We start from the raw sequence: 18,553 nt of genomic DNA, 5'->3' as shown, positions 1-18,553 counted from the left end.
TTCATTTGGTGTCATACAATGTGACATTATTTTAAGTTTTGGATAACCAGCATGCAAGTCTTTTTTTCTACATCTTATTTATTAATGCATTTTTAGTTGTGTAATACTACGTGTTCCCTTTTGTATTCAGTATGTATTTCTCTTATGGGCGTTTGCCAGATCTCTCTAGGTCTCTTGGATTGTCATCCTCCTCTTCCTACTTTACTACATAACTTGGTGTCATCTGCAAACTTAGACATTCTAAATACAATACCTTTGAGGTTGTTAACAAATGTTCAAGACTAATCCCTCAGGGATGTTATGGGTCACAGCTGCCCTATTATCTAACCAATTGATAATCCAATTTCCAACTTAATTTTGGATCCCACGAGCTTTCACTTGAGCCATAGGTCTCCTGTGAGGGTTTTTTTTTATTTTGTATATTAGCTGGCATAACCGGGTACAGCTGGAGGCAACTGTAACAAAAACAGATGTCTCCCAGATTTGACCCTGATGATTGCTGGGAGCATAGAAAGACTCAGAATAACTCTTACCAGGTACTAAAGAGACAAGTTAGAGATTTTCTGTGGTCTGATGCAAGCCCCAAGAATCCTGCTTCAGCTAACGCTACTTAACTGTACATTAGAACGTCTGCACACAAGGGATAGAGTTCCAGGCAATCTCATTCTGTGGAGGACAGTTCTCCTGGCAGGAGAAGCAGTGAGTGAAGCTTTGCCACTGGCATTCTTTGAATTCTTCTGAATTGATACAAATGCCGAGATGCAGCTGTGGTAACTGTTGTGTTCTTAAATATGGAATTCAATTCTTTTTCTGAAAGTATTTTGTTTAACTCTTTGCAATAAATTTGAGTATTACCTACAAAGTTACTTCAGTGCATTGAACATTATTGCTTTCCTGAATTTGTTCTTTATAAAGTACACTTTACATAACACTATATTGACATTTTTACTATAAGTATAAACAGAGAAAAACACTTTCCACTGCTGTGATAATTTTTGAAGTTGTTTGCCTCATGATGAAAACTATTTTATAAATTCAATAAATTTGATTCAACCAAAATTTAGGATTGAATCAAGAAATGTTAATGTACATAAATATATTGGCAGTGGGGTAAAGAAGACTTGTCTCCAGCCATAAAAAATCAGAGCAGAAAGTGAACAGAGAATTGAACAACAAAGGAATTGAGGTGCAGTATGGATAAATACACTAGCATTATTTGGCATTACACTGAGTTAAACTTTGTTTTTCACCTCACTAAAGCTGTAAAGCATCTTGTTCTGGCTATTTGGTAATTAATAGCTCGTAGCCATGGTTTACATCTGAGAGGCCAGGTTGCTTAAATCAACAAAATTGCAGGATTGTAATTCCTACTGTGCTCCAGACAAACAAAAATCTGCAATAATGCAATAGCAATAGCTATTGATACAGCATGTAACTTACTGAAGACATACATTTCCACAAGAGCAGGATACTTAACAGTAATGTATTAGTTTCTGCAAAAGAAGTATTTCTATAGCCTTTAAATCAGTGCTTTCCAAACTTCTTTTCTGCTGTGACTCCTTTTTCTGCTTCACACTTGGTGTGACCCCCAGAGTGAAAATTTGCAGAGGGCAGAGGAGCGAAGGAAGAGTTGTTGAGCAGGATGGGGGTTCCAACAGCAGGGATACAGGCACTAAAAATAACTAAGACACCTAACATTTTGCAGGTTCTGTCAGTGTCAGCAATCGGGTCTCAGGGCACATTAGATTAGACCACAGGCAAAAAAAATCATGCACATTTAAAGGGGTCTCACACCTGATCCCAGAGCTGTCAAATCTGAGTCTCCGCCCCACAGCCGCAATTGTTGCCTTGGAACTCGTGGCCCCAGTTGCTCGACTTGTGACCCCACTGAGGGTTGCTGCCCATAGTTTGGGAACCCCTGTTTTAAATGTTCCTCGAGGGCTGAAAGCAAGGTTCTGATGTTGAGGCCAAATATTTGCAAATTAAAATGAATGGCTCTAGGATAAACTAATCATATATCAATTTTTTTTAATACTCTCAATACATTGACCTTCTAATCGCTATGCACTTTTTAAAAAAACTAGGAGGGAATCATTTGTAATTTATTCAAGGGCAAAGAACATTTTAAAATTTTGGCTACAAACCTTAAATTCCATCATGTACACAGCAATCCAACTTAAAATATTTGAACTGTTAGAAAATCACAGCAGAATTACATCACTGTCACAATTTTGATCACTTGATTCTGCCCCTGTTTATGTGCAGCAAATGATGAGTTGCAATGTGGAAATTTTGACAATACTCTTAACATTCCTCCATGGATAAAAATTGCACTCTTCCTGTTGAGTAGCGCAAATATGTAGTGCTGATGAATGGCATTACATCAGTCATTCAGACAGTGTTCTTGAAAAATTTTTAAGAAGACAATATTGCTGCATCCATATGGCAACTCGATAACAGATCCATTTCTGAATACGAGAGGATTACTGCGATGTGTATTGAGAATTTCCATGTGACTAGCAGATTACATTTGCGAGCACATAGAAAATATGTATTTTGTTACCTGTTAATTATACATCATTAATGTTAGTTAATACATTTTTTGCATGTTGTAAATTTTATATAAATGGGCAAATCTTGAAAATTGATCTTTAAGTCATCTGCACCTTTAACAATCAAGAAAGCTACCTTGGGGGAGGCGAAGAGTGGCTTCTCTACATTGACCTCGTGAAGAAGCAAGGAAAAGGGAAGCCTATGGAGAGCTGCAGTTATTATTCATAACCTAGGATATTTAACTGTTAGCATTTGCTTGATGTCTTTTTGATAGTTTATATTTTTTAAAAATTCTTTTTTAATAACGTGTGCTTACAATATGAATTGGAGTGGTATTGGCATAGTAGAGTTCCTGAGTCTATTAATTCCTTCAAAGGCACTCAATTCAAGCAGTACTTTTCTCTTCTGTTGGTGGAACTGTTGTTCATATTGAGGAGAAAGGACTTTGCAGTCTGGCATCGGCCCTTTTACCTTGGATAAAAATAAGGTTTGTTAATAGAGGATGGAAAGAATTGGCAGCGGTGACTAAAGCTACATGGCCATCACCTCTGGCAGTTTAGTCCCAACCACCGCTCAAATTGCTTTCATGGTATTTTGCATTTATGTCGGCTTTGTCTAATTCAAATAGTTTATCAGTATACATTTGCTTGCATTCTTTCCCCATTCTTGTGCTTTTTAAAAAAAATGTCAAAAGCAATAAATAAGTCAGTACTTGGAACAGTACTTGGAGAGTTAAAAGTAACCTATAAATGCCTGTAAAGTTTGACATCATCAGTACTGAAAGGAATGCCACATTTAGAGATTCAAATAAACAAACACCACCAAAAAAAGTGTTTTATTTATTCAGACTGGTTTACATTTACACTGTTTATCGTGACAAATGGGAGCTAACATCTACATCCACCTTCTGTCCCATTGGTTTATCTACCATTTGGTACTATAAACAAGGAAAGTGTGAAGGACCTGAATAAACTCAGCGGGGCCCATATTTTATCCAAGGATGTTTTAACTACAACAGGTTATATTAATTATTTTTTTTCTTACAAATAAAGGAAAATAATTATTGCAGAAAAAAATATAGTGGCTTTTAAAGTTGCCCATGCAATACAGAATGATCTGTAATAATTTCCAGAAGTCATTGTTATTAATAGATATGCCATATTTTATAACAACCATTTTAAGATTTTACCAGTGTTTGTTCCAAATGGAAAGTGTGTAACCTTTTAATTTCCCTCCTCCTTCACACATGCATGCATTCATACTCATCTAATGCGCTTCTGAAAATCTGGAAGATTGTGAATGGCCCTTTAAAGTACTCATTGCAAATAAAGAAGCACCACATTTTTAATGGGTCTGGTAGCAGCTATGACACAGTACAGACTTTTCCATAAGAACCTTTTCCAGAATATAAAAATGTTGGGTCTAATCCTAAAAGTGAGTATGTGGTTAAGAGTTTAACCAAACATTTCCTCAAAGTGTGTTTGTTTTAATGTCAAAAAGAATGATATGACAAACTAAACTGTTTTGCATCTCAAATAATAGAGTTTGTGCTTTAAATAACAATCCACCCCTTTAATACGGTCAAAAAAACATAAGCAGACTTTTCCACATAATCAGTTCAGTAGAAATGCCAGTTCATTAAATTATTTTATGCAGTTCCCCCTTATCCTACAGAATTTCATCTGCTGGATGCAAGCCTGACTGTAATCTTTAACAGAGCGCTTTAAATACGCACCTCCTACATCTCCAAAGACAAAGATGCTGAAATGAAAAGATTAACATGACAGAGTTGCTCTTATTAACAATGCTCCTTAACAACAACTGTTAACGGTTTTGACAATGGTAAAGCAATTCAGCATCCTGCCCCAGACTAAAATAAGTTGAGAATTTCTCACTGTTCTCAGAAGGTAATACTTGGTGTAACTTGACAATGGTATAATTCTGGTGTGCATTTATGTATACTGAGAATATCAGTCAAGGGAAAAAAATGCTCCGCAAATGCTAAACTTGTCTTTTTTATTATAGACCCATCATGGCGGAATATTTAAGTGCAGTTTTGAAATGACAATAATAGTTTTAGCGAATAGGTTTTGATGCAGTATCAAAATAACATATGCGTGTACATACGTGATTATTTTCGTATTTTTCCCCAGATTACGGTCAACTGAGGTCAATTACATTGTGCTTCTAATGGATCTGCTTAGGACACTAAAAAATATTTCCTAGAAATTATTTCAAATGGAATGAACTATTTATCAGTGTTTAAGTGATTTTAGTGACCATTTCTTTGTTTTACACACTAGAAATAATTTCCATTTGCACTTCTTTACACTGCTTCTTGTGGTATTGTTTTTTTATGATTCTTCCCCCCGACCCCCTCTCCCCTCCTTCATGTAACAGTTGTGTCACAGCCTGACCTCTTGTTTCAGATTTCTGCCAGCACATAAACTTGGCCACAATCTGCAGATGACTGATATTCAAGAAGTTGAAGATGGTAAAGCTTTAGAGAGTCTGATTGCTTTGCAAAACTGTAAAGCAGATGATGGATTGATGAGAAACAGTTTTTCATGTCTGGAACCTGGTTCTGCTGAAAAACAGGATGCCAGAAATCAAGAAGGACTATCAAACCTATCAGAAACACTCGAAGAACTGAACTGCTTCAAGAGAACTGAAGGTACAAATGCTTATCATGGAGAAGATAAGGAACATATGGCCTTTAACCCCTGCAGCATGTTGGGTGGGAACTTGGAGGAAAATTGCAGTGCTGCCTCCGAGCATATGCCTTTGCATATTGTCTGGCCCCACAGGTGGTAAGTAGTGTACATCTGAGGTAATCTATAAATTTAGTTCATCTCTGCCTTTCAGAAGCATATTCCAGATGTTATCGCTGACAAAGCCGGATCTTGTAAGCTCTTCTAAACAGAGCAGAATCTACTGTTCAGATAATCACCACGTGTATATACTCAAAGTTCATCTTTCAGTGCTGTTGGAGGGAAATAAATTGGGATTAATGGGTGGGGGGGGAGGGCGGTGGGGAGAAACCCAGCCTGATAATCTTTCAGTGGTGAACATGAACGTTTTGTTCTAGTTATCTTTTAGCCTGTTTAATCTGCATGTGGCCTGATTAGAATCCACTTCATCCTAGATTATGAGCGGTTTGGAAGAGACACTTTGGCAGGGGGAGGGTGGGATCAGTAGGTCAGATGTTCATTGAGCAACTGTTACAGGTGAAGCAACAGTACGCACACCGGTAAAGTAAATCGTCTTTACACAGATTTGACTTCCAGTACATTAAAACTGGAGAAGCTTTCATAGCTGATCTGCAGCAGCTGGTATCTAAAAGGATTTTCATCTTTGACTCTAGGGCTTTAGGAAACAAAATGTGACATTTCTGGCGATATAGCATAAAGCCTTAGCAGGAGAAGAATTGATCTAGAATTAGTTTACAAATCATGCTGTAATGTAATTTGTTTAAAAGTCGGTATTTTGATATTTTTCCATTTTTAATGGTACTAAGCTGTGAAATATAACAACTGTACCTACAGTCTTGAGTCATGATAAATGTATTAGCCCACACTTTGTATTTATGCCACAAAATTTTTAAGCACTACAACTAGGGAGCACAGGCAAATAACAGTGCGAGAAATAAAATTAATATGTTCTTAAATAGTTGTGGAGATGGAGAAGTTACTAAGAGAATAGGTTATGTTTAAGACACCCTTTGAAATCATGGGGGTGCAGTAAATTTTAATAGTGCTTCAGGAAATGCAGTATAAATACAGACAAGTGAACTTAATTTGATATGATTTATTTATTTTGTGGTCTTATCCAATGATCTAATCAGAAGTAGAGGTATTTTATGTGAAAAGAGATTAACATATGAAAAAAAGTCCATCAACATTCAATATTGTGATAATAAAAAGGTGTAATTTTCCCTCTTTTTTTGATAAAAGCCAGCAAAGTTAATATACTTTACCTTTGAGAATTTTTAGAAAGGAAACAAGCAGAGAGCAGGAAAAAAATGACAAAAACATCAACCCAAGCTGTTTGTTGCCATTACCTAAGTGAGCTATGTCAGCTTTCTTGGCCCACATCTGATAGATATTTGTTGTATAGAGAGCAAAAAAATATCAAACTCTAATACTATTGTGTGCACATAACCATCTGTCACCAGTAGCCTGGAGATGAGAGGAAGATTACGAGGAATAAACATTGAGCTGCAGAGCATTGGTAAAGCCTTCAGGCAAAAACTCTTGTGGGGACATCAAAGACATTCTAATTCCAAGGCAGTCAAGGATTACAGTTTGTAACCTATGCTGACAACAGATAAATGGCAGGCAATATTGTGCTTGAGCTGTTGGGTCTTGCATGGAGTATTGATGATGATGTTATCTTGCGGGATGGACTCTGTTGGGATAATTTCATGATAAAACACTTCAAATGCCACCCGGTTCTGTGCACTTGCTGGCTGGTTACTTTAATGTCAGGTTTGTTAATTAAGGAATACAAGAGACCAAAAAAAAGGGAGGGGGAAAGAATTGGTAGATTTAATCAGAAAGTTGTTATTGAAGAGAGGGGAAAATATAATTAAAAAGGAAAAGAAGATAAATGAAAAAGAAAATATGTTGCAATATTCAAAAATTGACCTGAGAAAATTGCATTGATATCTTTTGGTATTTACTTCCATATTTTTTTATTTTCTCCTTCATCCTTCACCTTCCCTCCCCACCCTCCCCCCCACCTCATCACCACTACCCCCCTACCCTTTCGACTCGAGGCTTGAGAGACATACATTCAAAAAGTGAGGAAAGGCAATGCTGCTGATGTTACTATTTCCATGGCAACAGATTTATTTATTAGGACCTGAGATGACATGTGTTAATGTACCACATACCTGCTGATCGGCAAACTCTTCTATTTCAGCTTCAGTTGACAATTAAGTCCTGGACAGATACAGCCAGGGGTTAATGTTACTCATTAGGAGAACTAGGTCATTACTGGGAAATCAAGGCACTTAAGACAGCATGGGGGAAAAATACTAAATTCAGCATCTTGGTGAATGCAGCTCATACATTAATTAACCTCGCTTTCCTTGGTGAAAAATTCTGTTATCATACATGTGCACTACCGTACACCAATTAATTGCAAAAGCTAGTTTACCATCATCCCTTCAGTTGTCTTTTCTTCCTGCGCGGGAGTTCCATTATTTCCTGCAAAATTCTAATGTCTATATGATGAGTAAAAAGGGTATTAAAATTAAGAAGGGAATCATCATGGAAATCAGCTTTACCACAAGGGAATGGACAAATAAGAGCCTCTCAAATTAAAATAAATAAGCTCTGTTAATACCACACCTTAGGAGCCTAATATGAACCCCTCAGAAATGGTGTAGTTGGAGGTGCTGCTTTAGATTATTATTAAAACGTAACATAGACATTTGACCTTCAGCAAAAAGCTATTGTAGTCTAAATCCACAGTCCTTGTAAATGGTGATGTTCCTGCTCCACACAAAAGAATTAGTTTTTATTTATAAAGCAGATTAGACATTGAGTTTGGACTTTAACCTTCCAAACTATATGATTGCATTTTTCTCTCAAACGTGTTTACATGCACACTCACACACATACATACACTATATGTATAAAATATATAATGCATATATACACTGTATATTTTATATATAAATAAATATAATTATAAAAAGGACCATACACATGAAAGCAAAGTGTGAATTTAACCTGTGTTTGGAAAACCCTATTATCAGATATGTTTTTATGACAATCAACATTCACTGTTTCGATATGTTATGGATTTAGGATGTTTGGAAAGATTTTTATAATCTACAGTGGATGTAGGTGCCAGGCAGATGGCACTCTGAGGGTTACTATGAACTTCATATGTCTTGGACAAGTGCTAAAATAAAAAGAGTTAATATGTTCTGATTGCAGGATTGATTAATGTTGTGATAGAGAGCTGTGCAATAAAACTGTGAATCCATCTTTCACTAATTAGCACTTGAATAAAAATTTCACGAAGGGTAAAAATTCTACTGAAACCCATTATTTGTAATTAAAAATGGGAACTGTTTTATTTGAGTCTTTCTTAAAAAGAAAATTGACAAGAACAAAGATCAGTGTAATGTTGCTATGTTATTATTTGGCCTATTGTATTTTATGTATGCCACAAACTCTAAATTGGAAAGATTTCCCTGCACTCTATTCTTCCAATTGAAAGTAGTAAACTTTTTGAACCAATGTTTATTCAAAATGAGTTGTTGGAGCCAGAATGGGGTTAAAATATTCATAACTGGTATCAAGTCAACATGAACCATTTTGGTCACTAAAAACAGACATTCTTCTTGTTAATTTGTTAAGTAGGCCTGGACTATTGAAAGGTTATTTTATATTCACAGTTTGATATAACATTTCTGAATTACCTTCCATGTTAACTTTAGTACTACATTTGATTGAACTCTTACTGTGCTGTAGAGAAACATGCACACAGTAATCTGACGAATTCTTTGAAGAGGCGTTTTAAGGTGGGGTTAAACTGTTGAGCATTGACGATGACAATTAGGTTTGGTGTAAAGTGGGCTGCTGAGATGCTATCGGCCCATTTGGCATTGACTAATTTCACCCATTGGATTTCTTTACTACTTTTAATATTTGAAGAAAGAAGTTATACAAAATGATGATTAATTTTAAAATCCATTTTTTTCTATGATTTACTTATGGGGCGTGGGGGGAATCAACGGAGGGGAGAGAATTATTTTTTTAAACAGATAGTCCTGATGACTTCATCAGGGAACCAAGCTGGAGGAGTTACTAAGCTTCGCAGTGTGAGGGAGCTAAATTAACATCAGCAAAAATGCAGTCATTAGTGCAGGGTGCTCCAACAATCTTGTCATTTCAACTGTGTGCACTAAGTTCTCTCCCTCACAGTGTCAAACTCATAACTCCTTTCAGCCAATCATCCCAATGTGGTATGAGTACCTAATATTAAAACAAGTGTGTAAATATATCTATAACATATTGTGTATATATATATATAATATATATAATATATTGTGTGTATATATATATGTAATATGTTATATATATAATTTATATATATATGTATATATAAAATCAGCACAAATGCATACAAAACATTAAGTATAATTCTTGTTAACTGAGTCTAGTGACTGCCCTTTTAAAAGGTGAAAAATAGAAATCATAGTTTTCTGTCTAGTGTACCAAAGAAGGGACTTGAACCTGAATGGTTGGGGCAGCTTTAACTCTATGGCTCAAATTATTGTTTGTCATGACTTACTAAGCATGCACCACCGATTTAACTTGTAAAACCCACTCATGAGCCTAAACTTTGTTTTGTTTCAAGGGAGCATGACAAGAACCCTGAGGTCTTCTTCAAGACATTACTGAAGCTGAAGGAAAAAGGACTAACTTTTAAAGTGTCTGTCCTTGGTGAAACCTTTATGGATGTGCCAGGTATTGCTTCTGTCGGGAATAAAAGCTTTCCTTCCATATCTCCACCTCCCTCCACCAAAAAAACCTAGCACCTTCAGTGTTATAAAAGCCTCTGTCAGTCTCAGAACCCTCTTTGTTGTTGTTGAGCATTTTTTTCCACTTCTAAATGCCTGGAGTGAGCATCATTCATGGATCATTACTTTCCAAAGAAATCTAAGCATGGAATGCCATTTAATTTTTCCGAATGCAGTCCGTCATTAGGAAACTTAGCTGTCACAGTGATGCCATTTTTGGTGTGATGTTTTTGTTGCCTCATTTCTTTTAATTTTATCTCCATTAGCTTAATTCTTTTTTAATATTTTCATTTAACGAACTTTACAGTCCATTTTGTTTCACTGTCTGCTAAGCGAGTTTTATGAAGCAGACAGTTGGCTTTTCATAAGGGGAGGATGTTGAGGCGGGCCTTGCTTCTGTCAGCTTTTGCACCTCAGCATTTGGTTCTGCTTCCTTGCCTTGATTATACAAGCAAACAACTCGAAGAAATTCTATAAAATAAGCAGAAGCTAATTAACCTGAACTTCAGACGAGGCAAAGCTGACATACGAGTTAATTTTGCACCATATTGAATTGTTGAATATTTTTTTTCTCATTAAAGACATCTTTGCTGAGGCCAGAAGGGAATTGGGTTCCTCTATTATGCACTGGGGCTACCAAAGCAGTAGAGACGACTACCTCAAAGTTCTGTGCATGGCAGACATTGTCATCTCAACAGCAAAACACGAATTCTTTGGAGTGGCAATGTGAGTGTTCTTTATTAGTTAATGCTAATTACTGTCAACTGAAATGCAGATCTCCCGAAATATTTGAGACAGAAATGATTTCCTTAGAAATCAATTTGCCAGCTTCCCTGTTTCTTTGGAATTAAAAGACTGTCACGCTATTTCCTTTTGTAAATGTAGAAAAAAGAAGTCATGAAGCATGAAAATATATGAAAAAGAATTTTTAGTCTGTCATTTTATATATAGTGTTTTTTGTAGCATTTATGGCTTGTGGTGTATCTCTTCTGTAGATCACTTTTTACATGTCATTGGTAATGTAACATAAAATATGGGTTACAATAACTCACTGTGAGGATCATTTTAATCTGATCTGCTTAGTGTAACAACATTAGCATTTTCACTTAATTAAAATATCCTTAATACAGCAATGTTTTAATCATGTGGCTTTTATTTACCCTCCTTTTGTGTCATTAATAATTAACATTTTCTTTTATTTAAGAAAAGGAAAAAATAATTATAAGATCACATTCCCCTGATTTCAAAGATTTCAAGAAAGGTGCTATCAATAATTAGCGTTTTTCTGTTCCAACTCAAGTTGGGTCTCGTAATCTGCATTTCAGTTAAAAAAAAATAACATTCCACGTATCAGAACCATTAGTACTGGACATGTGACTGACTGCCATTGCCTGCAGTAAAATAATTCAGTGAAGAAAAATTATCAGCTAATTAAATATAGGATCAGAATCTCAATAACTATTTGCAAATAAATTACAGGAATTCAAGGGGATAGATCTTCATATTAAGATTCATAGATTTAGCACTCTTGAAAATAAAGGTCATGTTATTGCCTTCTTGACATACGATCAATGTTAACCCATTCGGTAGAAGAATATCTCCCTATCTAGAGGCATATACTAAGGCTGTGACATCTGCCCAGGTAAAGGAATTCCAAATGTGTGACACTTAGCAGTGCTTTTCAATAGAGTCAAACAAATCTGTTCAACCTGTATTAACTTGGCAGTAGAGTTTAAGGTATAATAAAGTTATTTACTTTTTTATACAGCAGGTGAGGGGTTGTCCCTAACGCTCCCCTCATCCCTGTTACTATAAATACATACTGTTGTTGGCATGGTTGCCATTTGCAATTTCCATACATGCACTCAGAGACAAAAGCATTAAAACAATGAAATGGTAGTGAATATTGCCCTGCAACCCATTACAGCCACTTTACCTGCATGAGGAATTCATCCAGCCTCTCCTTTTTGGTTTGTTTCATGCTGTATTTTTTGCCCACTTGCCACCTGCTTATTCAACTGCGCATATTTAGATTGAGCACAAGGTCCTAGCCATAACCACAGGTCACATCAAAGGGCAAAACTGAATATTAATCATTCAGCTATGTGGCAAAATGAAATACTTAAACTCTAATTAGACACTTTGAAATAAAACATGAATATGTTTTAAACACATTACGTTGATAATGTGCATATTTTATAAATGTAACATGTGACTCAGGCATAGTAATTTATTGTATTAAGCTATGGCTGATTTATTATCCCTGAAATCACTTTGTTGTCTATTGACAGAAACCACTTCTGTTAGCTATGTATCTTCTGCACAATGTTATTATTTTTTTCTTTCCAGATAGTTTTCTTATGAATTGTCATTTTGTGTTCATACTATGTATATATAGCAAATTATGAAAACATGCTTGTCGATGCAAGAGGAATTGGCTAATTAAACTTTAACCAGAGCCAACAAAATAATTAATAAGTAGAAAGTACCTTCAAGAGCTTTACACAGGATGAGTTAAATTCTAGTCGGTGACTTTGTCCCCGATCCTTTCATTGCCTCCTCTGTTAATGGTTGCAAGGATAATTTCCTATCAACATCCCAAAAAGCTCTCAAGGCATTAGTCCTCAGTCAGTACTTTTCACCATGGGGTTTTAAATTTGAACCCTACAAGGAAAAGGAGATAGTGGTCTCTTAAATGGTGGTGATGGTGTCAGATGATTTTGGGGTCATGCGATCTCATTAAAACACATAACAGTCATGAATCTGTGACAGACTGGTAAATATTTAGCAGTTTCAGTTGTAACAGATTCAGTGTATGAACACATTACGATATAGTACAGAGTATTGCAATGAGGTGTAGTGCTGTAATATAGAAGGTCTGCTCTCAAGTTTGCTATAATGCAAAGCCGAACACTGAGACAGATCTTGGAATCTTCAAACCACAAGTGTTGCACACCTGTGAAAGTGGATTTGTTGCTCCAGCTGTGAAACCTGCATGTGCAGCCCCTCTTCCAGCTGTGCCTTTGACCAATGCTGTCAATCTTTATCATTGTATCCGACCACCCATTGTCCAATGCTCTTGCCCATGTGACATAGGCTTTAGAACTTAAGACTAGATTGTTCCCAATTACATTATGCTTATTGAGAACCTGTATTATCTCAGTGTCAAAATATCATAGTTTATCAAAAGTGTCTGGAAACTCTACTCCAAAACACAAAACCAGCTTAGTAAAAGAGTTGACAAGTAATTAGAGCTTAGCTAGCGCAGAAGATCAAAGTCCACAGTCAAAAAGATATAATACAAACATGTTTTTTCTGAAAAAAAAAGTGATAGATATGCAGTCGTCTGATTTCATTAAAAAAATATGCTTATAATTAAATAATCAAGAATCCACATTTATAGTCAAGTCTCATTAATGTGAATTTTGATGGACCTTAATATTTTATACTTGTTATCAGGGGTAAATGTTCTTCTGAAGTTGTTCAGTGGAAGTATATTGAATAGAACACAACCTCTCGTCCAACAAGTATTTTTATGTTATTAGAACACTATATGTGTTAATGAGATTTGACTGCACTGTCCCTAAGCAGAGTCATATTTGAAACATCATTACAATGCATTTTGATATACCAGCTGATATAAGTAATGTGTTACAATTGCAAGCGGTGCCTGATAGGAATGGGAACAGAGGCCGGGTTTTTCCGTGCCCGCCAGCTTCGGGCATGTTCGGTGGCGTGAGTGGACAATATGGTGTGATCGGTTTCACAACAGCACGAATCCAGTTTGCGATCATCTGCTCAGCCCCGCCGATAGCGGGCTGCATTTTCCACTACTGGACGTCGGGAACCTCATTGTAAGCATCTGCATATCATAATTAGGCTTGCCCACCAGAATCGTTTCCCCACCCTCCGCTGGATTGTCCGCCCACGTCGACAGGAAAGCATGCTGACATATTTCACAACAGCATACAAAAGGTGTGCGCTTGGTGGACTGCACTTCTAGGGGAATCAGGAGGTGAGTACACAATAATGTTGTGCAGCGCTCACCAGGGTCACCTATTGGATTTCAAGCTTAAGGTGCGCTGGGGGTGGGGTGTTGAGGGGCAAGGGCAGCACTGTGGTTGAGGTGACTTGGTGGGGAGGGGAGGGCAGTCCTGCAGTTGAGGTGACAGGCAAGGGGGGCAACGGCCGCCCTGCAGATGAGGTGACTCGGGAGGGGGCTGGTGGAGGGCAAGGGCAGCCCTGCAGTTGAGGTGACTTGGAGGGGAGAGGGCAAGGGCAGGCCTGTGGTTGAGGTGACTTGGGGGAGAGGGGCCAAGGGCAGCCCTGCAGCTGAGGTGACTTGTGCCATTTTGGGGGAGGGGGGGTCGTGGTCGCTAAGGCTGTCCTGCGGTTAAATGTAGCACACAAGCATTCGGGGTGGGAAGTAGGCTGGGCAAGGGAAGCGACCACTTATTTAGGGGCACCTGATATAAAGTGACCATTCCTCTGCAACTGAGACAGTTCAGATACAGCCCTTGATACGACTGGAGTCAGGCTTCTAGCTTATCTGCCCACTCAAGCAATGCAGAGGCATCAAAGGGCCACCAAGTGCTCCGGAGCTTTTCACCCCTTGAGCACTGACTGCAAAGTAATGAGCATTTTAATGGACTGCAGAACAGTTGGACAACGGCGCATGTTGTACAATCACCTGGAGCAGTCATTGGTCACAGCCCCTTGCACAGCATCCCGGTTTGGACCAGCCTCCACCATGGTTCAAGCTAACAATGTTGCCTTGTAGCACAGGTTAGGAGAATGCCTGTGCTGAGCTGAGAGCACAGTGTGCGGTGCAATGGGCAAAGCTGCCACCAATCGGTCGGTTGGAGTGGGGCAGAGGTGGATGGGGTTTCAGGCAACCATTCAAGTGATGACCAGCACACTCTGCGATGTGTTAAGGGGCCTTCACACTTAACCAGGACACGTTCTTAATACACCCATGCTAACCCACATGTCTCTTTCATACTGCAGGAGGAGTACATCAGGATCATGGAGCCTAGTGAACTAGCTGTATGCCTCATGGCGTACAGCGAGCGAAGACGATGGAGGAGAGAGCAACTGAGGCACCTGGCTGCAGAAGAAGGGGCAGCTGGGGCTCCAGCACATGCGGCTGAAAAGCCACAGCGAGCCGTCACTGGTCGGCGCTTAGTGACACCCAGCGTCTATAGATGCCGTCTTTCATTCCTGCAGGTGACCGAGTACCAGAGTCGCCGAAGACTGTGCATGTCTGGGGAACTGGTTGGTCACATCTGCCACCACCTGTAGAATTTGGTGCCATCGGGACATGGAGGGCATCCACTGCCAATAGCTATGAAAGTGACAGCGGTGCTCAATCTCTGTGTCAGTGGCTCCTTTCAGGGCTCCACAGGTGACCTCTGTGGGATATCAGAAGCCTCCACCCACAAATGCATCTGTGAGGTCACGGATGTCACCTTCGCGAGGGCACACAACTTTGTGCATTTCACCTGGGACCAGGAGAACCAGGATGCAAGAGTGATTGGAGTTGCCCAGAGCTTGGGTTTCGCACAGGTGCAGGGTGCCATAGACTGCACTCACGTGGTGCTCAGGTCTCCATCACAACAAGCGGCCAACAACATCAGCTGCAAAGGCTTCCATTTGCTGGATGTGCAGCAGGTGTGCAACTGCCAGAAACGCATCTTGCAGATCCGTGCACGGTTTCCAGGGAGTGTGCACGACTCCTACACTCTCAGTCGGTCACGGATCCCTGACGTATTCCAGGGTCCACAGAAGCTGCAGGGATGGCTCCTCGGGGACAAGGGCTACCCGCAGAGGACGTGGCTGATGACATCCCTGCGGCAGCCTCAGACTGCAGCAGAGTGAAGATATAATGGGATTCATACTGCAACTTGGTGGAGCAGACCATTGGGATGCTGAAGATGAGGTTCCAATGCCTGGACTGGTCTGGGGGAGCCCTGAAATACAGTCCATAGAGGGTGTCACGTATCGCCGCCGCCTGCTGCGCCCTTTAAAACCTGGCGCTGCAACGGGGAAAGGATCTGGCTGAAGAGGCGATGTAAGAGCTGGCGATCTCTTCGAATGAGGAGGACGCCAACGTGGCTGACGGTGAGGAGGTCCTCGAAGGCAGCGATGATGGAGCTGATGCCCTCACGCTGGCCAGACAAGGCAGGCGTGTTCACGAGGCCCTCATAACTGCCAGATTCATGGAGGATGATGATGACATGCAATGAGGAGACCCCATAGATCCTCACATTGCACCTGTGAACGTTTGACTCTAGTCTGGCTCATGGCAGCACACATATGCTATGTGATGATGCTCCTGTCATGGAGACGCAGTGGAGGCCCTAATAGTTGCTTAACTGCAGGAGGGTGATGACGGCATGCAGCGAGAACATTCCATAGATCTTCACGTAGCCTCTGAGGATGTCTGACTCCTGTCTAGCTGAGGGCAGCTCGCTTGCGCTCTGTGATCAGGGTCATATCATAGAGATGCAGCCATAAAACTTTAGAATGATCTGATCCTTTGTCCACCTTCAGCACCTGAGCCCTTCACTAGCACAGTGTCACTGGTCACAGATGCTGAAAAGATGGGGGCAGCCCCACCTTGAAAGTGCTGAGAGCACTCAGATTGACTGATGGAACTCTGTGACACCTGCCCACTACATTCTGGCAGCAATGATGAGCACTGTTGAGGTGCAGGCATCAGTAATGTGTCCAGGGAGTGTGAGGCCAGACCATCACTTTGACCTGAAGGCTGCACAAAGCACAGGGAAGAGGCCCCGGACTGAGACATCAACCTTTATCTTGCGCAGAAAGGTTTCACATCTGAGTGACACAAACACTGCTCATCAGAACAAGGAGCCATAGGTGGGGAGACATTCTTGGGAGTTTAATGACAATAGTGAACAGTATGTACAAGTGATTTTTTTAATAGAATCATGGGATGTGGGCTTCGCTGGCTGGGCAGCATTTACTGCCCATCCCTAGTTGCCCTTGAGAAGGTGGTGGTGAGCTGCCTTCTTAAACCTCTGCAGTCCCTGAGGTGTAGGTACACCAACAGTGCTGTTAGGAAGGGAGTTCCACCCATGCCCAGGCTGTGCTACTACATCATCTTAATTTTCCTAACCCTTCCACTACGTCTTGGTGCTCCCCGGACATCCACAGTGGAGGTGGAGGCAGCCTGCTGACGGCTGCACCCTGTCTGTGCTGATCTTGGCGGGTGTCCTTTGGAGGGCCGAGACCTGGAGGACCCCAGCCTGCTTTTGGGGTCCTGCACTATAGCAGTGGCACCCTCTTTGGACGGTGGAGCTGGAGCTGCTAAGGTCACAGGAAGAGGGGATTCAAATAGGCCAGACACTCCCGGAGTTACCTAAAGAGGAGGTAGATTGATTTTTAAGATATCAGGGAGTTGAGGGCTACGAGGAGCTGCCACGAAAGAGGAGTTGAGGCCTGGGACAGATTAGCCATGATCTTATTGAATGGCGGGGCAGGCTTAAGGGGCCGAATGGCCTACTCCTGCTCCTATTTCTTATGTTCTTATGAATGGATGACCCCGAAGAGGAGGGGGATGGGGGATGACACCTGCTGACCCTGCTCCCTAAGGGTGCCAAAGAGCCCCAGGCTGACTTCTTGAGGAGAAGTAGCTGAAGTGAGATTGCACCTGCCACCCCTCTTGCGTACACACTGTTGGAGGCCAACTATGGCATCAGCGATGGAGTTCAGCCTGCGTAACAGTGCAGGAGCGATATCCTGGACCAAGGTTTCCATGGTGGCTGCCATCCTACCAGTATTGACCTCGGTGCATTGGCATGCCGGCGCTATCACCTCAGCCTGAAGGCGGACGGACTCCTCCACCATGCCTTGCAATGTGAGGAGGGCAGCGGACATCCCTTCCTGGTGTTCCCGAGCTTTCCTTTGCAGCTCCAACAACTATGACACGACCAAGTCTAGAGGCTCGTCATCTAACTCGGACTCAGCAAATTTCTGGCCTCCAGCAGGCCTTCGAGTGCCAGACACCTGGAAGTCCATACCACCGCCTGCTGTGGATCAGACAGTGCGATGTGCTGACCAGATTGTGATCCCGAGGCTATTCTAAACCTAGGTCCCACCAAGGTGCGTCTCTCTACGCTGGTGGAAGGTGTTGGCGAGCGCTGTGACAGGATTTCAAGGAGGGTGCCTTCAGGTTCCTCTTCAGAGGTTTCTTCGGGGCTTGATTGGAGGCCCTGGATCATGGACTCTGTCGGCTGTTTCCCAGATGTGCCTGCGGAAACCAGGGAGATAATTAGTGCACGGTGGTGGCCTGTGAAAGAGGGCACATCACTCATGGCATGTAATCCATCATGTCTGTTGGACGTTGCACTGCTTGACCCTCACTTGATAGAGCACCGCTGACCTCACTGTCAGCACAGGACCAGTCCAGATCGTTGCCGGCCAGCTGGTTGGCTC

General features: G+C 40.7%; 1 protein-coding gene across 13 annotated transcripts in view; it reads left to right on the top strand.

Annotated features, from left to right (window-relative positions):
- Positions 1-18,553, top strand: part of gtdc1 (glycosyltransferase-like domain containing 1) — a 423,082-nt gene that overhangs the window by 270,863 nt on the left and 133,666 nt on the right. For 12 of the 13 annotated variants that reach the window (XR_013577994.1, XR_013577993.1, XM_078552498.1 and 9 more), the window contains 3 exons: positions 4,983-5,363; positions 9,931-10,040; positions 10,675-10,819. Coding sequence is in view for 11 of the 13 variants with exons in the window: in XM_078552498.1 (XP_078408624.1) it covers positions 4,983-5,363; positions 9,931-10,040; positions 10,675-10,819 (636 nt within the window). In the remaining 2 variants the exon portion in view is untranslated. The remainder of the gene's footprint in view (positions 1-4,982; positions 5,364-9,930; positions 10,041-10,674; positions 10,820-18,553) is intronic. The other variant, XM_078552506.1, reaches the window with a different exon arrangement.

The sequence above is a fragment of the Cetorhinus maximus genome, chromosome 11 (assembly GCF_964194155.1).
Source record: "Cetorhinus maximus chromosome 11, sCetMax3.hap1.1, whole genome shotgun sequence".
In the NCBI taxonomy this organism is placed as follows: domain Eukaryota; kingdom Metazoa; phylum Chordata; class Chondrichthyes; order Lamniformes; family Cetorhinidae; genus Cetorhinus; species Cetorhinus maximus.
Note: the sequence above shows the minus strand (reverse complement) of the source record. Positions and strands in the feature narration are given on the sequence as shown.